The 22,353-nt window shown below is 40.7% G+C and overlaps 1 protein-coding gene and 1 long non-coding RNA gene across 3 annotated transcripts in view; one reads left to right on the top strand and one right to left on the bottom strand.

Annotated features, from left to right (window-relative positions):
* Window positions 1–1,490: 1,490 nt before the first annotated feature.
* LOC145340931 (uncharacterized) lies at window positions 1,491–10,261 on the bottom strand. The gene is made up of 3 exons (XR_013886321.1): window positions 10,173–10,261; window positions 5,090–5,226; window positions 1,491–3,085 (listed from the first exon to the last, which is right to left on the bottom strand). It is a non-coding gene; the product is annotated as an uncharacterized LOC145340931 (long non-coding RNA).
* Window positions 10,253–22,353, top strand: part of wdfy1 (WD repeat and FYVE domain containing 1) — a 67,739-nt gene continuing 55,638 nt past the window's right edge. For both annotated transcript variants that reach the window (XM_080185526.1, XM_080185527.1), the window contains exons 1-2: window positions 10,253–10,481; window positions 17,620–17,687. In XM_080185526.1, the coding sequence (XP_080041652.1) occupies window positions 10,345–10,481; window positions 17,620–17,687 (205 nt within the window). In that variant the 5' untranslated portion in view covers window positions 10,253–10,344. The remainder of the gene's footprint in view (window positions 10,482–17,619; window positions 17,688–22,353) is intronic.

The raw sequence follows: 22,353 nt of genomic DNA on the forward strand, positions 1-22,353 counted from the left end.
TCTCTGACTCAGATCGGTGTTGGGGAGAGAGCAGGGGGCAAGGGAGGTGGGTCAGATTGCTCTCTGGTGGGGGGGGAGGAGGAGGGACGTGGGTCAGATGGATCTCTGGTGGGCGGGGGGGGGGGGAGCAGGGCCAGATCATTCTTTGGTGTGGGAGGAGGAGGAGGGAGGCCAGATGATGCTCTAGTGGTAGCGGGAAGCAGGGGTCCACTGCCACTCTGCAGGCGATTGGTGGGGGGAAAGGGGGGGGGGGTTCTGCTGCCATTCTGCTGGCAATCGGTTGGGGGATATAGGGCAGGAGGGTCATGATCGGTCTGGGTAGTGGGTGGATAAGAGGAACTGTTATGTTGTGGAGAGGGATGATGTCTGGGGGGCCATCGCTCCTGGGCCGCTTTATCCACCTTTTGCAGTCTGCGGGCAATATGGCAGGGGAGCATTTAAAAAATTTTTTTTGCTGCACATGCGCAGTTGAAAGCTCTGATCGGAGCAGCAGTGTTTTGGGTGCAATAAGTCCCACCCACAGTATAATTCAGACTTGCGGCTTTTTTTTCAGGCTGAGTGCATATGGAGGCTCCTGAGAACAGAGTTTACAAGTGGGATCTGAATATGCCCTGATTCAGCATTTAGAATCAAAATGGTAAAATTGGGCCCATTGTAGCCACATTATGTTGTTGGTGGAGGCAATGTATGAATTAGGTAGCGGACACTGATCAAGTGACCAGCTTTGACATGAATAGTGCAGAGATTCTTTGGTGGTTTTAGAATTGCACCCTTGCTTGCAAGTGCAGAATATTGCATTATAATTCTGATTTAGGTGCTGGGGAAGTTTTGTGGGGGTGACAAAAAGTGCAATGAGAATTGAGCCAGACAGACCACATGCCAAAAACATAGGCAGCAGATTTGGAGAAGGAAGAGATCATAGTGGAAAACATTTCAATGGCTAGAATCATACATAGTGCAAAGGAAGATGAAGAAGGTGAGCCACTCGCTGCAAAATTCCCTCTGACCTAATCTTGTAGTGATGTATATGACTGGCTCAGTTAAATTGATGGTAACTCCCCGGGATGTTAATAGTGAGTATTTGATGATGATAATACTTTAGCATATCAATGGGTGGTCAATAGACTCTATTGCAGATGGTAATTGTTTGGCCCAAATGTCAGATGCCATTACTGAATGTTGTCCAGGTCTTGCTGCCTATGCATACGGACTGCTACATTTTCTGAGAAATTGTGAATGGAACTAAACTCTACAATCATCAGCAAACATCTCTATTTTTGACCCTATGAAAGCAGGAAGGTTATTGAAGTAGTAACTGAAAATTGTTGAATCAAAGACACTGCCCTGAGGGTTTCTGAAGCAATATCATGGGACTGAGATGATTGAACTCCAAAAACTGCAATAATCTTTCTGTGCAAATGATAAAGAGTTGACCACATGATCTGAATTCAACGCCAAGGTTGATGCTGAGTGATAACATTTGTCTTTATTCTTATCTTACTTGGCTTTCCAGGCCTTTAACAGTCAATCACATTGCTACATTTGGCTTTGAGGTCACATATCAGCAAGACAATGTTTCCTTCCCTTCCTTAAAGTGTATTAATGAACCAGCTGGATTTTTACAACAATCAGGCATTTTTAAAAAATCAGTCCCAACAAAGAGCACCCCAGACCATAAGTAAATGTGGGGAATTTGGGTGTGAAGGCTGAAAAGCCCATAGGATTTCTTGTCCATTTCTTTTCATCAACAGAACAACTCATCTTCTCATCCAGTGTTCCATGTGAACTTACAGCCAGTGCAGTCCATGTTGAGTGCAAATGTATAAAATCTACCCTCATGGGCTCAGAAGGAATTGAGTGAAAAGTTATACCATGAAGCAAAGTCTGAGGCTTATTGCAGATTGAAGTGATGCATCTATCAGAGGTGTAACATTTTGTCAAAGCAACAAGTCATCTAAAACATGTGTTCTGCTTCTATTTCTCAATGCTATGGCTACAGAGATTAATAAATTGATTACTTCAGATTCGTTGTGTGAATGCTACAGGAACATTTGATTCTTTGTGTGGAATTCTTTGACACATGATGACTGCTAAAAAGAAACAACCAACAGAATTTAAGTGCACTGCACATTCTGAAATAGTTTAGTAAAAATTATACGTCATGGGTGCTACCTCCATAGTTGAACAATGTAGTGCTAGCACAAAATGCATCCATTACTTAAGATCTCTGTCACTAGCCCTGGGAAGTGTCATAAGAGGAAAACAATGTAACATCTGTGGTATTTAAGATATACATTCTGTTAGTTTAAACATATTTTCTACGTTTTCTTTACATGTAAATATATTTCTATACATTTATATAGATACAATGTTAGGAAAATGAGGTGATTACAAACGTTGACTGAATAATTCAACAAGAAGATGCACTTAAACATTCCTCTCAAAATTCTACTCTGGTAAAAAAAATCAATTCACTTTGACTTCTTGAATCATAAATACACACTATTTCATGAGAGATTCAATTCTTTTTAAATGTTCTATAACGTCTATGTTTATTGATTCAGGGCAACCTTAGCTAAGAATGGTACTTTAATTACATATACAAGTTAGAGAGAAAAAATCAGAAATATCTAGAGTAAACACAATCAAATTCTCCTGTGCACTATGAATTACAGCTATAATAAAACCTTACAACATATGCAGGAGTGATAATCATTATAAAGTCAAGTGTGCTGTTTATCATTTGACATCATAGCTAGCATCAATAAACCTTCCTTCTATTTCATGAGTGGGAAAATTGCCAGTAAGTAGACTAGTCTTATACAACATTAAAAAAGATACATCTCACAGTACAGCTGAATTAGTATTACAAGAGCTCAAAAGAGCCTCACCTTATCATGGGACAAAAACATATCTGGGCTATCTTTGACTTTGTATGATAGTGTAAGGGGGCAACAGTGAATCAGCAGCCCCTCTATATCACTCCTGATTTTTACTTCCATTGACATCCATTACAGTGTTAAGTCGGCAGCATTCATTGACTCATGCTGATGTTTGGAATTACTTCAACATTCTTCATATTTAGCTGTAAAATAAGTCATACCAGATGTTTAATGTATGATTACTCTGAAATAACATAATCTCCTCAAATATTAAAAAATCTAAAAGCAATTACAATCAGAAATTGTGGAATGTTGTAGTTGTGTAAATGATGGAATCAGCAAATGGCTTTGTTTATTAGGAGATAATTTAGCTTAAAGAGATTGGATTATGAAACCACCCAATTACGACAAACAGTTGAACTTTGATTTGCCAATGAACAAAAATTACTTAACACTTGTTTGCGACATTTCAGCTAAAGTGGTAAAGAGATGTTTGCACATTTGTCCACTCTAATGCAAACAGTTGCTGAACAATAAGTAGAATAGCCTCCGGAAATAGATTAACAATGGATAAAAACATCAGACAACTGATTGTGGTTGACCACTATTCTATATTAGGCATTCACTTCAACATAGAGTTGACTTCAAAGGGCTGTAAAATTAGGCAGGGTGTAAAACAGTTTAAAGTTTATTAAAGTTTATTTTATTGGTGTCACAAATAGGCTTACATTAACACTGCAATGAAGTTACTGTGAAAATTCCCTAGTCACCACACTTTAGCACTTGTTTGGGTACACTGAGAGAGAAAGTGGCATAGCCAATGCACCTAACCAGCATGAGTCCCTCTATCACGGCTACGTTCACGGCCAGGTGTCCCTGGAGAGGGAGCATGCGGTATCCATGGGTGTAGTTGACGCCTTCTGCGCCTGTTGGGCACTGCAGGGGCTGGGGTGCATTATAGACCCCGATAATCACATTATGATTTGATGTTTTAAGTTTCCTTTGTACTTCTGTTCTGTTCGGGCTGCTCACCCTCCTTTTGGAGAGCTGCCCCTTTTACTTTATCCCTGAGTCAATTTGAGTCGGTTTATTTGGTTTGCCCTAAAAGAGGCCTAACCAGCATGTCTTTTGAATTGTGAGAGAAAACCAGAGCACCCAGAGAAAGCACATGGGGACACACGGAAAATGTGTAGACTCAGTTAATTATCCAAGCCATGCTCTTGCAGGCTTTAGTTCCATTAACTGCTCGTACTTTTTCTTTAACAGTATTAACTTTTAATTCCTCACTCTCATTAAACCAATTTTTGTTTCACCATCCTTTCTATATGTTTTTAGTTCTTCTACTATAACAACATATACAAACTATTTGTTTAACAATTCTGCTATTTTCTTATTCCACATCATAATTTCTTCTTTTTCAGCATTTAAGGGCCCCATATTTACTTTTGCGATGCTTTTTCTTTTTACATATTTGCAGAAGCTTTTACAATCTGTCTTTATATTACTTGCTAGTTTACTCTAGTATTCTTCTTCATAACTTTCTTCTGCTTATCTTTGTTGCTTTCTGAAATTCCCTCCAGTCCTCAGGATTACAGCTTTTCTTCACAGCTTCTTCTTTTCATCTAAAATATCCTTAAGTTAGTCAACATTAGATCACATTTCTCATGAATGAGTGTACAATGGTTGAGGATTATAAAGTATTTCTTTAAACATTCAACTTTGCAATCCACCATCATACCTATCAATTTAGTTTAGCAACCTAGCTTAGCCAACTTGCTTATACCTCTCATATCTATGTTATTGACTTTATTTACATTTAAGACTTTAATTTCAGGTTTAATTACATCACTCTTATACATAATGTCAAGTTGTATCATATCATGATCTTACCCAGTGGATCTCATTGTATGAGATTACCACTTAACCCTGCCTAATTAACGTGACAAGATCTAAAATAACTTGTTCCCTTGTTGGTTACATGATGAAGTGTTCTAGAGAACTGTCTTGAATGTATTCTCATAAACTCAGCTTCCAAACTACTTCGGCTAATTTGGTTTGTTCAGTCCATATGAAAATATATATCCACCATGATTGTTGCTTTATTTTTGCTACAATCTTCCTTTATTTCATGATTAACATGCTGTTCAAGAGTTAGGCAGTTTATAAACTACTCCCTTCAGTGTTTTCTTCCCTTTGTTATTTCTTACCTCCATCCATACTGCTTCCACTTCTTCTGAGCCAAGATCCTTTCCCACTACTGTCTCTCTGTCATCCTTTACTATCAGGGCTACTTCATCCTCCTCTTCTTTTAACTTTGGCCTGTCCTTTTGAAATGTCAGGTACCCTGGAATATTTAGTTCCCAATCTTTGTTATCAAACAACAATATCAATAGATCAAATCCTTTAACTCAATTTGTGTCATTAAGTCATTCACCTTGTTACAAATGCTTCATACATTCAGATAAAGTGCCTTTAATTTTATTTTACCATTTTTCCCTGATTGTCTAAACTTTCTAGTGGGAGAAATGTAATTGCATGGCAGCTATGCAGACCTATGCCAATTTCCTGAGCAGGCTACTATCTCCAGGACAAGTCTGGCTTTCTTTGTTGATATTAGTGAAGAAAGCCACATGTGCAGTATACACAGCAGCTACAGCACTGGCTTGCCAGCACCTCCTCCTCCCCCCTCCCCCTCCCAGCCTGGGAGTTTATTTAAGTCAGTGTTGCACCACTAGATGTGGTGCTCCAAGAACAAATTCTCCCCCACGGTCCCTTCCTGTCACACTCTGCTTACCTTTATCCAAGTTCCTATACTGTTATATGGCCTTAGCTTTTCTCTTTAGATTCATAAATTCCCCTCGCCTGAACCCTCAACACTTCCACTCTCTTTAGATTATCTACAGCCCGACTTAGTCGATTCTTTGGAACACTGGTCCCAAACTGGTTTAAGTGGGGGCCATCCAAAAGGAATAGATCCTTCTTTGCAAGATTCTAGTGCCACTGCCTAAAGTTTCATTTCAGTCTCCAAGATATTTTGTTTGTCTTTTAATTTAGTTAAATTTCATTGCAATTCTGAGATCAGTAACTGCAGAGTGCAAAGCACAGATAACTGCACCCAAGTTATATTGTGGGCTGCAACTGGCTCTGAATCACATTGTGTCAACCTCATGTATGATATACAAAGAAACAATTAGAATGTGAATGGCATGGGATATAAAATTGCCATGACTAAACATGAAGCTCTGCGTTAGTTGCACTATATAGGGGGAATACACAGAGGTATACACAAGTACATATTTTGCTGAGATGGACAGATTTTTGCCTCTGATAATGCATTTTATTTTCTATGTGAGTCTGGGGAGATGCTCTTCCAAGAAAATTTGGTTTCTCTTGATACTTTTTAGTATATTTTCTGCATTTTGTGATTCAGGACTTAAGGCTAATAATAATTTATCTTTCTTTTTTAATATATTAAATGAAAGTAATTATAATGAAGAACAATTAAAACATGATTTTGGCTTTTGTAGAGCATCAAAAATATTAAAACCAATATCAATAGTAGGACATTTTGATATAAAAGAATTTAACTTGTATTTCTATAGACAATCTCCATTGGAAAACGTAGGGAAAGGAAGTTATTGTGTTAGCACTTCCAACAGTTTTTTGAGCCAGCTCCTGTTTTCTATTTAAGCACTTCACAAATCATTCTAGTTCTGTTTTATGAGTGTGTGGGTGTGTTTCTCCTCTCACTTCCTTTTCTTTGTTAAACGCTGATCTGTAATTTCTTTCTGTTCTAGTGAACAGTCTATTTCTGAAAGTTCCATTTATCTCTCCAAAGATGCTGAATGACCGGAGATTTTCCAGCATTTCCTGTTTTGGTTATAAATTCTTGCCACTGATATCAAATGCCAAAGTTTATATGACTTCAGAACAGTGATATTGAACTTGAAATGTTAACCCTCTTTCTCTCTGCACAGCTGCTGCCAGACCTCCTGAGTTTTTCCAGCATTTTCTGTTTCCATTTTCAGATTTCCAGCATCTGCAGTATTTTGCTTTATTATCCCAAAATGTATCTGTTGCAAATTGGGAGCATGACTTAATAGAATGTCATAATAAAGTAGCCATTACAAACTTTATTTTTGGTCAATGTCCATGTAATGCAATGAAAGAATCACACTTCCCTGGTGAGCCAATTCAAAGTGAGGATTTAAATAAGAAATGGTTTGCACTTTAGAGTATGCTCTGTTGTTAGGATTGCCAACTGTGATTAAATATATCCCTGGAAGTTTCATCATATGACTTGTTGACTTACCCCCCTACTCCAGCTATTATTGGACCAAAAGATCCATCCTCATGACGTATACTGCCACACCAATTGGAAAGCAAAAAAACACTTTCACCAATTGGATGATGCTTGCTGTCAGCCAAAGAGCCTCTCCCCTCTCCCTTTCAATATTTTTATGTCTGGTAAAGAGGGTATTACAAAAAAAATTACAAAAATATGTTGGGTGACAAAATGGGAGGTTTCCTTGCCTGTTTTATCAGTGCGGTAAGTGGTGGTAATTTATGGCACTCTGTGCAATACAGAAGCCATAATGTGATTCTGACTAGTAGGGGGAGTGTGTAGAGCCTATTCATGCCAGAAAGCCAACTGCAGACTTCTCGGGGTGCCATTGTGCAGGTGCCCTGATCTACCAGCATATTGTGTACAGAATGAACAATATTGACAGATCTGTCAACCCCCTCCACAGACCTCCAAGAGTATGCGCCTCCTGATCACCATTTTCCATCCCCCAATTGCCAAACCCCTAAAGACGCACCCCCAGCCAGCATCAACCCCTGATCATCGGCCTGACCTACTAGCCCCCCACCTTTCAGATGCAGAGTCTCCCCTCTTCCCTCCCCTCTTGCAGACCTCCCCTCCCACCTCCTCCAAGGGCACTGCCCCATCCTGCCCTCGTAGAGCTTCAATGGCTTCTGGTGCCACCCATGAGGTCATCATTATCTGGTCCCCATTGTTGAGGGCCATCTGTGATCTTGCCAATGAGGACCTCCATCAGCGAGGTAAGTGAGGCAGGAGAGGGTCCCAGGCATTGGAATCCTGGAGATTGATTATCAATCCTAAACCCATCTGTTGTTGCATCTGGGCTTTTGTTGCATAGTAACTACAATAATGCATTCTGATGTTTGCAACACCATCTTTGAAACATAATTGCCTGTATGTAATTTCAAGGTTATCTATGTGGGGATCTACAAAAAACAGGTGAGATCCTAAATGAATATTTCTCATCAGTATTCACTTTTGAGAAAAGCATGGGTGTTAGGGAACTTGGGAAATAAATAGTGATGTCTTGAGGAGTGTACATATAACAGAGAAGGAGGTGCTGGAAGTCTTAAAGTGCCTCAAGGCAAATAAATCCCCGGGACCTGATGAAATATATCCCAGGCCATTGTGGGAGGCTAGGGAGAAATTGCGGGTCCCCTAGCAGAAATATTTGAATCATCGATAATCACAGGTGAGGTGGCTGAAGATTGGAGGGTGGCAAATGTTGTGCCTTTATTTTAGAAGGGTTGCAGAGAAAAGCCTGGAACTACAGACCAGTGAGCCTCGCATCTGTAGTGGGTAAGTTGTTAGAAGGTATTTTGAGAGACAGGATCTACAAGCATTTAGAGATGCAAGGACTGATTAGAGTCAATCAGCATGGCTTTGTGAGTGAAAAATCATGTCTCACAAATTTGATTGAGTTTCTTGAAGGCGTAACCAAGAAGGGAGATGAGTTCAGTGGTTAATATTGTCTACATGGGCTTTAGCAAGGCCTTTGACAAATTAAAACATGGTAAGTTGTTGCATAAGGTTAAATTTCATGGGATTCAGGGTGAGGTAGCCAAATGGATACAAAATTGGCTTGATGATAGAAGACCAAAGGTGGTTGTAGAGGGTTGTTTTTCAAACTGAAGGCCTGTGACCAGCAGTGTCTCAGGGATCAGTGGGTCCACTGTTATTTGTCATTTATTTTAATGATTTGGATGAGAATTTATAGGCATGGTTAGTAAGTTTGCAGATGACACCAAGCTTGGTGGCATAATGGAGATTGAAGAAGGTTATCTAGGATTGCAATGGGATCTTGATCAATTGGGCCAGTGGTCTGACGAATGGCAGATGGAGTTTAATTTAGATAAATGTGAGGTGATGCAGTTTGGTGCTTGAACTAGGTCAGGGCTTACTCAGTTAATGGTAGGGCATTGGGGAAAGTTATAGAACAAAGAGATTTAGAGGTAGAGGTTCATAGCTCCTTGTAAGTGGAGTCACAGGTGGCCAGAGCATTGAAAAAGGCATTCAGCGTGCTTGGTTTCATTGGTCAGAACATTGAATACAGGAGTTGGGACATCTTGTTGAAGTTGTACAAGACATTGGTAAGGCCACACTTGGAATACTGTGTACAGTTCTGATCACTCTATTATAGAAAGGATATTATTAAACTAGAAAGAGTGCAGAAAAGATTTACTAGAACGGTACTGGAACTTGATGATTTGAGTTTTAAAGAGAGGCTGGATAGACTGCAACTTTTTTCTCTGGCATAGGAGGCTTAGGGGTGATCTTATAGAGGTCTATAAAATAATGAGGGGCATAGATTAGCTGGATAGTCAATACCTTTTCCCAAAGGTAGGGAAGTCTAAAAATGGAGGGCATAGGTTTAAGGTGAGAGGGGAGAGATACAAAAGGGTCCAGTGGGGAATTTTTTTCACACAGAGAGGATGAGTGTCTGGAATAAGCTGCCAGAGGTAGTAGTAGAGGTGGGTACAATTTTGTCTTTTATAAAGCATTTAGACAGTTGCATGGGTAAGATGGGTAAAGAGGGCTATGGACCAAATGCTGGCAATTGGAACTAGCTTTGGGGTTAAAAAAAACAGGCAGCATGGGCAAGTTGGGGCAAAGGCCTGTTTCTATGCTGTAAACCTCAATGACACTATAACCCCCATTGAGTATTGGTGGGAATAATGGATAAATGGAACCTATTGAAAGATATTTTGGAAAACGTGGCCACAACAGTTGGGAATGTGACCATGCTAAACTCATACCCGACTGACGCCACCACCCGCCCGCCCCCCCCCATGCTAAACTCATTACAAACTTTTTTCAGTGCATTAGTGTTAGGGGGACTAGCTCGCGTAATTGCTTGGGATTGTGGGGACAGGGCCTGGGTAGGATTGTGGTCGGTGCAAACTCAATGGGCCTCATTGCCTCATTCTGCACTGTAGGGATAGAATCATAAAACCCCTAATGTTTACCTCGGAAGCAGCAGATCTGTTGTTGGCGGTCAACTGTCAATCATGTTGTAAGCACAACCCTCGCAGTTGTGTCACCTCCACCCCGCCGGCCGCATCTATTTCAGTCAATACGGTAAACACAAAGTAAAACGGAGCCTGTCAGCTGATTGCTTTCCAAAAAAAAAGGAGGAAGATGGCGGCAGAAATCCACTCCCGGATGCAAACGAGCCGCCCGGTCCTGCTGAACAAAATCGAAGGGCATCAGGACACGGTGAACGCGGCCGTGCTCATCCCCAAGGAGGACGGGGTGATCACTGTGAGCGAGGACAGGTACAAAGGAGCCCTGGGTTACTCCTGAGCCGGGGGATCAGTAGATCATCCTTCACGAATGCCACTGGAATACAGTGTTTCTCTCACAACAACATGATAGCAAATGCTGGAAGCTGCAACTACTGTAACAGAATTGAACGTAAATGTGGGTGGGTGTGCGGCGGCATTTCTGTGTTTAATTGATAAGGTCCCTGGAGGGACTTGGCTTTCCCGAAGCAGCTTTCAGCTTTGTTTACATGTTGGGTTCATCTTCTCTGAAACCACAACTTGATGAAGGCTTTCAGCTCATCAGGCTGTGAGCAAATGTGGATGGGGCACTTCTGTAGGAAATCGCTTTATAAAGCGAAAACAATTATGCTAATCTTTCCCGTTTTCGTTTTTCATGTTCCTAGCAACCATATGAACTTTTTTTTCATGGGCCTGAAAAACATATTTCTTCTAGGCTAGATGTACTGAAGTTTGACTAGCGATATAAATAGAGAAGTTTATCGGATGGAAACAAATGTCTTATTGGAGTCTGAGTGAAGAGCGTCATCACATTTCGCAAAGCGGTTGTTTCCAGGGGGAGGGGAAGTGCTTTTGAGGGGAAAGAGTTATTGTATCAGTGTTGCCACCGAGATGACATTGTATGAGGAGCTTTTCTTGTTTACATTCTTTTAGGAAAATATTACCCCTTTTCAAACGATTGCATCTTCACTGGAAACGTATTAACCAGCGTGATGGGATTTTACAAAGATTTACAATCAAACTTAATTCTTGGTTTAAAATGGTTTAACTTTTTTGGAAGTTTTACTGCGCCACACAAAAAAAAAGTTTTGTTTTGCATACTTTTTTTTCCAAAACCTTTAAATCATTTTTTGAAATGTTTGAGAAACCAGGCAGATGTAGCAAATGTACCCAGAACTGCTGAAATGTTTTGACAGTTTGTAAATCTTTCAGTAGGGTATGAACTGTTTAAATGACACTGATGTTAATGCCAGTTGAGGCACAGAGTATGTTTATCCTTATTACACAATAATATGTTGCTTAGCTGAGTGTCTAAAGTATCAATTTCAAAAGTCAAAACTTCAGTTACCACACTGATGATGCATAGTTCTACCTCATCAATTCTTCTCCAGACTCGTCAATTGTCTCAAAACTACATGTGCCATACTGGATAAATACAACATTCTTCCAATTAACTATCCTGATAACAAAGCTTATTGTCTTCAGTCTCTGCCGCAAAGTGGGTTGATTTAGCTCAGTTGGCCAGACATTGGTTAGTGATGTAGAGCGATATCTACAGCATGGGTTCAATTCCCCGTAGCCCTGCCTTAACTTTGCTCTTCGCCTGAGTTGTGTTGATCTTCAGGTCAAATCAGCACCAGTCTATGGTCACCTGGGACTATACAAAAAAACTCTGCTCCCTACTCTCCATCCTTCTCCCTGACAACTATCTGAGGCTGAACCAGAATGTTTGCAATCTTGGTGTTATGTGATCCTACAATGAGCTATAACAATATATCTGGACTATCGCTAAGACCACCTATTTTCACTCCTGTAATATTGCCTGACTTTGCTCTGCCTCAGTTCATCTACTGCTGAAAGTCTACTTCATGCTTTTTTGTTACTTCTAGAATTAACTACTCTGGTGTGATCTTCATCAGCCTCTTTCCATATAATTGAGGCAACCTAAAACTGCTAGCTGCATTCAAACACACTCCGCGTCCTGTTTACCCATCACTCCTGTGCTCACTGACTTACACAGGTTCACGGTTAAACAAAAATTCTCCTTGTATTCAAAACAACCCCTCCACTAACCGCTCCACACCGGATCCACAACTTCACTTCTCCCTATCTTTGTGATGTTGTTCAGCTCCATCCCACAACCATCTGAGATGTCTGGTTAGCACTGCTGCCTCTCGATGCCATAGATCTGGTTTCAATTCTGGCCTCGAGTGACTGTGCGGAGTTTGCAAGTTCTCCCTGTTTCTGCATGGGTTTAGGGTGGCATGGTAGCACAGTGGTTAGCATTGCTGCTTCACAGCTCCAGGGTCCTGGGTTTGATTCCTGGCTCGGGTCACTGTCTGTGTGGAGTTTGCATATTCTCATGTCTGTGTGGGTTTCCTCGGATGCTCTGGTTTCCTCCCACAGTCCAAAGATGTGCAGGTTAGGTTGATTGGCCATGCTAAGAAATTGCCCCTTAGTGTCCAGGGATGTGTAGGTTAGAGGGATTAGTGGGTATAATGTGTACGGATACAGGGGGGTAGGGCCTAGGTGGGATTGTGTTCAGTGCAGACCCAAAGGGCCTCTTCCTCCAGGTACTCCGGTTTCCTCCCACACTCCAAAGATGTGTGGGTTAGGTGGATTGGCCGTGCTCAATTGGAGTCATAGCGGTTTACAGCATGGAAATAGGCCCATGATGACAGTGCCAGAGACCAGGGTTCAATTTTGGCCTTGAGTGATGGGGTAGAATTTGTACATTCTTCCTGTGTCTGCGTGGGGTTTCTATTGGGTTCTCCAGTTTGCTCCCACAGTCCAAAGATGTGTAGGTTAGGTTGATTGGCCATGCTAAATTGCCCCTTAATGTTAGGAGGACTAGCTGGGTAAATGTATGGGGTTATGGAGATAGAAGTGGGATTGTTGTTGGTGCAGGCTTGATGGGCTGAATGGACTTCTTATGGGCTGCATTGATTCTATGATTTTTAAATTTGAACTAAAAGATTTCCTAACTATGAAGCAGCTATTATGGAATATTTTAGGTTAGAATAGGTCCCAAGTCTTGGTTATTTTGTTAGAGTTGGTTCTGTCTTATGCCTTATTAAACCCACGGCCTAATCAATGAACTTGGTTTGTAAAGGGTGAGATCCCTGTGCTGTGGTTTTGCTCTACAGTTTAGACAATGCTAAACTTACTGATAAAACTCCTCTTTCAGCTTCAAGCAGAGGAAATTTTGTTTTACAAATATTCACTGCTCCACATGAATCGTGGCAGTAGGTCTGAATGTAACTGAAGTGACCAAATTTTTAACCTAGAATTCTTTTTCTTTAGTTTTGTAGAAAAAAGTTGTCATGTAAACCATATAGCTGAAGTTTAAAAACATTTTAATAGTCAAAATGACCATGCTAGAACGGATTCACTCAATTTATGTATTTTCAAAGTAAATACTAATACTTGGTTATAGATATATTAAGATTGCTTGTTTTTTTTAAAAATCTTTTAACGTCCTATGATATTGAACATTCACAATGTGACAAAGGTTGAAGGCAGTAATTTTTGTTCAGACAAATTGGACAACAGTTAACCATTAAAATTATTTTAGAAAAAATGTGAAGCTAGACAATTTAAAATAAATGGGGGGTAAACTTTCTGGCCTAGCCTGTCACGGGAATCATAGTGAGTGGAACAGAAAAGTTGGTTGATCATTTAAAGGTCCATTGAACTTGGGCAGGAATTTCTGGTCTTGGGGCATGTGTTGACAAAAAATCCTGCTCTCAAACTCATTGAAATATTTGTATTGAGTACAGAAAGGGTGCTTTTTCCAGTAATTTTGTCCTTATCTTGCTTAAAACACAGAACTTTTTTTAAACCTTTAGTTCTTGTGGTGTTCTTATCCCTTGGTGAGTTGCATTTAACAGTCTTATATACTTGCATTCTCTCTGACAAACTATGTCAAAACAGTATTATTTAAGAAAGAAGGAACAGGTAAACCAGGAAACTACAGGCCAGTTGGTTTAACCTCAGTGGTGCAAAACAGAATTAATCTGCATTTGGAGAGGCAGGGATTAATCAAGAACAGTCAGTATCACTTTGGTATGAGGAGGTAATGTCTGACTGGTTTGATTGAGTTTTTTTGAAGAGGTGACCAGATGTATAGATGAGAGTAATGTGTTTGACATAATCTCCTTAGATTTCAACAAGGCTTTTGAATGGGAAACTGATAGTGAAGGCAAGAGCCTATGAGATGCAAGGAAATTTGGCAAAATGGATCCAGAGTTGGCTGATTGGCACGAAGCAGAGGGTGATGGTCGAGAACTGTTTTTTTGGACTGGAAGACTGTCCTGTGGGACCCCGCAGGGTGGCCCTTGCCATTTGTGGTTGATATAAATGATTTAACTTAAATGTAGGAGGCTTGGTCAGTATATTTGCGGATGATATAAAAATTGGTGGGCTGGTAAACAGTGAGGAGGACAGTCTCTGATACAGGAGGATGCAGGCTGGTCAGATGTGCTGATCAATGGCAAGTGGAATTTAATCCAGATGTGTGCACTTAGACAGGACAAGCAAAGCAAGGGAATACATGGTGAATGGCAGGGTCTTGGGAAGCACCAAGGATGAGAGGGATCTTGGCATGCGTGTACACTGGTCCCTTAAGGTAGCAGGACAGGTGGACGAATGGTTAAAAGGGCAGATAATGTACTTCCTTTATTAGCCAAAGCATAGGGTTTAAGAGTAGGGAGGTTATGCTGGAACTATATAAAATTGTGGTTAGGCCACAGCTAGGGTATTGTGTACAGTTCTGGAATCCCCATTTTAGGATGGATATGATAACATTGGAAAGGGTGCAGAGGAGATTTATCAAGATGTTTCCTGCGCTGGTGAGTTTTGGTTTGGGGTTGCTTTCCTTGAAGTAAAGGAGGCTGAGTGAGGATGTGATTGAATGTATAAAATTATGAGGGGCATAGATAAACAGGAAGAAACTTAGCAGATTTGAATAGATGGTTTGTCTTGAGCAGTACAGATGTTGTGGACCAAAAGACCGTTTTCTGTGCTGTATACCTCTATAATAAGGCTGCTATGAATTTTTGCCGTTTTCCTGTAATTAAGTTAAACGCATTGCTGTTAAAACTAAAATGCAAGGATTAATGTAGAAGAAATGCATCCCTTGTGTAATTAAACTTGCATAGAAGTGTGCCCAGTAGCAAGTATGAAATTTCCATCTGAATGGACTGACATCCTTGTCCTAGTTAAAAATGCTAAAAGTATTCTGAACTACAGGGAAAACTGTAAATTGCTTCAAGATAGAAAAGTTTCCAGCCTTTTTCTCCTAAAAGATAATAGGCAAAGTGCAAATTTTGGAGGTTGAATATCTTGTCAAGAGGAAAGAGGGAGCATATGTAATGATGAGAAAATGAGGTTCAGTTGGGTCACTTGAGGGTTACAAGGTAGCAAGGAATGAGTTTAAAAACAAAAGGACTTAGGAGAGCTAGGAGGGGGCATGAGAAGTCCTTGGTGGGTCAGATCAAGGAAAACCCCAAGGCTTTTCACTCTTATTTGAGAAATAAAAGAATGACCAGGGTGAGGTTAGGGTCAGTCAAGGATGGTAGTGGGAACTTGTGCATGGGTGAGGCGTTGAATGAATACTTTTCTTCAGTGCTCACTAGGGAGGGCGGCCATGTTTTTGAAGATGTGAGTGTGATATAGGCGGATAGATGGAGGAGGTTGATGTTCTGAGGGAAGATGTATAAGCAATTTTGAAAAACCTGAGGGTCAATAAGTCCCCTGGGCCAGATGGGATACATCCTAGGATACTTTGGGAGGCAAGAGATGAGATTGTGGACCTTTTGCTTTGATCTTTGGGCCCTCACCATCCACGGGAATTTTGCCAGAGGACTGGAGAGTGGAGAATGTTGTTCCTCTCTTCAAGAAAGGAAATAGGAATGACCCTGGTAATAGTAGACCAGTTAGTCTTTCTTCAGTGGTCGGTAAGTTAATGGAAAAGGTCCTGAGGGATAAGATTTATGACCATTTGGAAAGATGCAGCTTAATCCAGGATAGTCAGCACAGATTCGTGAGGGGTAAGTCTTCACAAATTTGACTGAATTCTTTGAGGAGGTAACTAAGTATGTAGATGAAGGTAGAGCAGTTGATGTCATACACATGGATTTTAGTAAGGCATTTGATAAGGTTCCCCATGGTAGGCTCATGAAGAAAGTAAGGAGGTGTGGGACAGAAGGAAATCTAGCCAATTGGATAATTAACTGGCTGTCTCATAGAAGACCGAGGGTGGTGGTGGAGGGAAAATTTTCAGACTGGAGACCAGTTACCAGCGGTGTACCACAGGGGTTAGTGCAGGGTCCTCTGTTATTTGTGATTTTTATCAATGACTTGGAAGAGGGGCTGAAGGGTGGATTAGTAAATTTGCTGATGGCACCAAGATTGGTGGATTAGTGAATGAGGTAGAGGGCGTTTGTAGGCTGCAAAGAGACATTGATAGGATGCAGAGCTGGGCTGAAAAGTGGCAGATGGAGTTTAACCCTGATAAGTGTGAGGTGATTCATTTTGGTAGGACAAACTTGAATGCAGATTACAGGTTCAACAGCAGGGTTCTGAGGAATGTGGAGGAACAGAAAGACCTTGGTTCATATCCACAGATCTCTGAAGGTTGCCACTCAAGTGGATAGAGTGGTGGGGAAGGCTTATAGTTTGTTTGCATTTATTAACAGGGGCTTTGAGTTTAAGAGCCATAGGGTTATGATGCAACTATGCCAGACCTTCTTGAGACCACATTTGGAATATTGTGTTCGGTTCTGGACACCTCACTATAAGAAGGATGTGGAAGCATTGGAGAGAGTGCAGAGGAGATTTACCAGGATGCTGCCTGGTTTGGAGGGTAGGTCTTATGAGGAAAGGTTGAGGGAGCTGGGGCTTTTCTCTTTAGAGCAGAGGAGAATGAGAGGCGACAATAGAAGTTTATAAGATGATGAGGGGGATAGATAGAGTGGACGTTCAGAGACTATTACCTCGGGTGGATGTAGCTGTTACCAGGGGCATGGTGGGAGACATAGGAGGGATATCCAAGGTAGGTTCTTTACTCAGAGTGGTTGGTGTGTGGAATGCACTGCCTGCTGTGATAGTGGAGTTGGACACTTTGGGAACATTCAAGCGGTTATTGGATAGGCACATGGAGCACACCAGAATGACAGGGAGTGGGATAGCTTGATCTTCGGTTCGGACGTAGCTCGGCACAACATCAAGAACCGAAGGGCCTGTACTGTGCTGTAGTGTTCTATGTTCTAACTGAGGCCAATAGATTCAATTTATTGTCACTGAAACTTACTTATTTTTCAAGAAAGGATTACATGTTCCATCCAATGGGAAGGTACCAGTTTGTGCGAATCCACCATTTATTAATGTCCATATCTTTTATTGTCCACAGAACAATACGTGTGTGGTTGAAACGAGACAGTGGTCAGTATTGGCCAAGCATCTTTCACACCGTATCAGGTGAGTAAAAATTCAAATGAATAGATATAGGGTTGTTTGAATGTAGTATTCACTAATATGTCACTCTTCTGAATTTTGGATTGATTTTAAGTTGCTTTTGCAAAATGTTCTAGGAATGTGTGATATTTGTGATTAAATGGTTTCTATTGGAATGATAAGATTTTTCCTTCATTTGATTAATTATAAGGGAAGTAGCTATAGCAGACAGATTCTTTAATCTTTCTAATTGTTTGTGATATTGTGAAGTCGCAAAGTGATCAAAATAATCATAGAAAGCTGTACCGTTAAATGTGCAAATTGTGAAACTTTCCATGAAGACCTATGGATGCTGAGGTTATAACTGCAGCGTCATTTGAAACATACAAATGGTATTTGTTGGTTTGAAATGATTAAAATCACAAAATATCCCTTATTTGGCGCAATGGCTATTGAGGTCTGCTGGCAAGTCTCATAATAACAGGATGTCTGATCGGCTTGGGGAGTAATGACCAGCATAAATGGGAATTCCCTGTTAGCTCACTTTAACACCAATCTCAGAGGACACTATCGCCCCAGCTATTTGCTTCCCAATCTGTTGTGTTACACGTCTTCCCATTAACTCCACAATTAGGAATCAATGGCCCATAACTTCCTGAAACCCCTCCCCAGCATCAGAATTTGGGGGTACCCCAAACAAATGCTGGATAATCCCCCTCAGAAGATCTCCAGTAAGGATTTATCCAGCAATTGTCCCGAATCGCTGACTTCCTTTGGACAATTGCACTGGGCTGGAAAACATCTGACAAAATTATTTAATTGCTAACTTTGGATGCTCCTGTCAGTTTTACACTCAGTTACTCTGTGCAAGTTAGAAATAAAAGCACTTCTAACTTCAGCATAATTAAACACTCAGACTGGCCCCTGCATTGGATACCAATCCCTACTCTTGAACAACCCCTGACCGCACCTCTTCTGATATTTGACATACCATGCACTACCCCTACCCCCTATCACCTGATGTCCAACTCACTCACCCCCTCCGCGCTCCCACTGTGATGTGTGAACCCATGCTCCCTACATTCATTTACTTTCTTCCTGGCCTGTTATTTTCAATGAGACATTTAAACTCACCTGCTTTGCCGCAGCTAATGCCATAAAAAAGGACGCAATCCTCCTTTGTCTTGCTCCTTTTTACACATCACTGCTGGAGCCAAGGACCTTAGCTGTCTGAATCTCATCCTGTTTGTGTCAGGATGGGAGGGTGAGACAGGCATCTAAGATTTCAGTGCAAGTAAGTTGATACAGAGTGGCAATCCGACACTGATTGCCACTCTGAGGAAGTTACGATTCTTTGTGCTTGCTTGTTCATTTATTCATTACCCCAACTATCTGCCTAGTCTGTCACTCAGCCCATCATTATGTAAGTCCTACAGCTTTTTCTTGAATTATGCCACCCCATCCATCCACTTATCAATAATTCTATCTTTACCTCTCCTCAGACAATGCAGGAATTCAACTCTTTCCTGTTTCCTGCTGCAGACCAACCAAATAACAGTTTCCACCTCAATGAGTATCATATCATGTCCAAGTACTCCTTTTTCATGGGACATTGCTTTCTTTTGTTTGCATTGTACATTATCCAGTCCAACATTTCAGTCCCTTCCTGCATCCCACTGTTCAGTATTTCATCTTTGGTATCCCTTCCCACTGAGTATGGGATTTTACTTTGGCCCAATAAACTCCCTCCCCCCTTCTCTATGGAACATTCAAATAGTTCCCCGGAAACGATTGAGAGATTCTCCTCCCTGGTCCTCCATTATTTACCTACCTTCTTCACCTCATTCCATCCAACCAGCCCCCAAATTATTGTTGTCCTTCTCTTAAGAGTTGACTGAGTATTTTATCAATTATTTCATGTTGTTCTTTCCTTTTTGTTTCTTTAGCTTTCATGGGAGGTGCTGGCCTTGTGATATTATCACTGGATTAGTAATCTAGAGACTCAGGGTAAAGCCTGGGGGGCCTGGTTTAAACCCTGCTATGGTAGATGGTGGAATTTGAATTCAATTGAAATCAGGAATTAAAAGTCTGATGAGACCAGGAAAGCATTGTTAATTGTCATTTAAATAAAAACAACTGGTTTACTAGTACGCTTTAGGGAAAGAATTTTGCATCCAGTTCAAGAGCAATTAGACAACAAATGACACCCACATCTCTTGAATAAATAAGAAAAATCCCTGGCAGGGATTGTCTACAATTTGTGTTGTTATGATCATTTGGTTCAGATGTGGCGTTCTTCTTTAGGCCTGGAGCACATAATTCATGCTAATATTCCAAGAAGTACTAAGAAAGTACTGCACTATCGTAAGTGCCACCTGACTAGGTGGACATAAGAGTTTACATAGAATTATCTGAAGGACAAACTAAACTGGGTCCCACTGTGACAGCATCAAAACCGATTAATTTATGTTGGACCCTGTTTGGAAATTGCAATTTTTTCCACCGTAAAGTCTCCAAGAGTAATCTGTGTGCTTTGGGACATATTGAGGATATGAAGGATGCAAAGTTATTCATTTTTTTCATAAGCACAAGATTATTTCATTGTTCATTATGCTCTGACTTTAGGAAATATCACGGAAAACCACATTCCAAAGTCATTGCTTCATGATATAACCCTTCCTGCCCTGGCAACATTTATGTTATTACTGTGAAGAACCTTTTGATTTTCCAACTCAGGATGAAAGAGGCATTTCAATGTGGCCAGATGATCTGAATTTGGACTAATATGGGGCTCAAACCTGCAGCCACAGGGATGTGTGGCAAAGTCAGGCTGACTTTGTTTTGTTTTTTGAAATAGAAATGCTCTCTTGCTTTCTTTAAAGTTTTTGGTCACATAAACAAACAGATGATTCCTTTGGCCTGCAGGCGTTGTGATGTTACTGTCTTGTGAGACCATCACATGAGATGGCCAGTGCCGTCTGGCTATTTAGATATTGCCATTTTGAAATATTTTTCAGAAGCATTGTTGCAGCTACAATCTTCCCAGGTACCACTTCTTATCCTGTCTTCTGTATTTGAAAACTTATTCCGGGAAAATTGCAGCATTTTGTAAATGTTCCAAGTTCAGCTCTGTCTTTGGATGTAGCATAGCAACAGGAAAAGTTGAAATGATCATGGTTTATTGAAACAACACTGCTTCTTCCAAGATGTCAGTTTTAAACAAAAGTTATATTTTGAAATTATGTTGCACAAATTTTCAAATATTTTGAAATTATGTTGCACAACTTGCACAAACTTAATGTGGAGATACCTTCACGTGGTGTAACCACATGCAGTACCATGACCTGGAGTTGAGAATTGCTTTTACTCAAATAATTGCTTAATCTAGTTCAAATTCAGATCATCTGGCCACATCTGAAATGACTCTTTCATTCAGAGTTGGAAAATTAAGAGATTCTTTACAGTAATAACATATGTTGCCAGTACAGGAAGGGTTATATCATCAAAATAAATAGCACAAAAGTTTGCAGAACTTTATGAAATGATTTGTGGACATAACTGCTCAAATATCTGCAATCTTCAATTCTGCCAAGGAAGGCAGTGAAAGAGTGATATTATCATTGGATTAGTAATCCAGAGACTCAAGATAATGCACTGGAGACTTTGGTTCGAATTCCACCACAGCAGATGGTGAAATTTGAATTTGTTAAAAATCTGGAATTATGAGTCTAGCAATAACCATGAAACCATTGTCAATTGTCATTAAAAAACATCTGCTTCACTAATGGTCTTTAGTTAAGAAAATCTGCCAGCCTTATCTGGTCTGGCCTACATGTGAATCCAGACCCACAGCAATGTGGTTGGTTCTTAAAATCCTTCAGTTCAAGGGCAATTAAGGATTGGCAATAAATGGGTTGCTGGCCTAGCCAGCAACATTCCATGAATGACTTTTTTAAAAAAAAGGTTCTTTCACCCAAAGATGTGCCTATTCTTAAAGCCATGCCACCTTCAATGACTTGTGTACAGATATCTGTTTCTGTACCTTTAAGTTGCCACCAGTTTTGCTGACTTTTGTTCCATTTGAGAGAGGGTAGTGTGTAGGTTGTGGTGCACCATATTATGCCCGAATTCACGGACACTTGGGTCATAGAATCTCTGCAGTGCTGAAGGAGGCCATACAGCCGATCAACCCTGCACCGACGATAACCTAGCTCTATCCTTGTAACCCCACTATTTACCCTGCAAATCTCCCTGACTCTAGGGTCAATTTAGCATGGCCAAACAACCTAACCTGCACGTCTTTGGACTATGGAAAGAAACCAGAACACCCAGAGGAAACCGATGCAGACATGGGGAGAATGTGCAAACTCCAAACAGACAGTCACTGAAGGTCCGATTTGAACCTGGATCCCTGGTGTTGTGAGGCAGCAGTGCTAACCACTGTGCCACTGTACTGCAAACATAAGTATCTGTGATCACCATCCAGTGTGACTCACCTGTAACTGCAGTGACCAGCAGTAAACTGAAACCACTGATTTAGGTCTCTATCTCCTGCTGCAGGAAATAATTTAATTCAGCCAATTGATTTATCTTTCTGGTACATTAGACCTGTGATCAGCAGCTGATTGAAAGCACAAGTGTGTTCTACTCGGCACAGAAAATTGAATTAGTTAATTGAAGACTACAGCAT

The sequence above is a fragment of the Carcharhinus amblyrhynchos genome, chromosome 3 (assembly GCF_965287045.1).
Source record: "Carcharhinus amblyrhynchos chromosome 3, sCarAmb.v2.hapA, whole genome shotgun sequence".
In the NCBI taxonomy this organism is placed as follows: domain Eukaryota; kingdom Metazoa; phylum Chordata; class Chondrichthyes; order Carcharhiniformes; family Carcharhinidae; genus Carcharhinus; species Carcharhinus amblyrhynchos.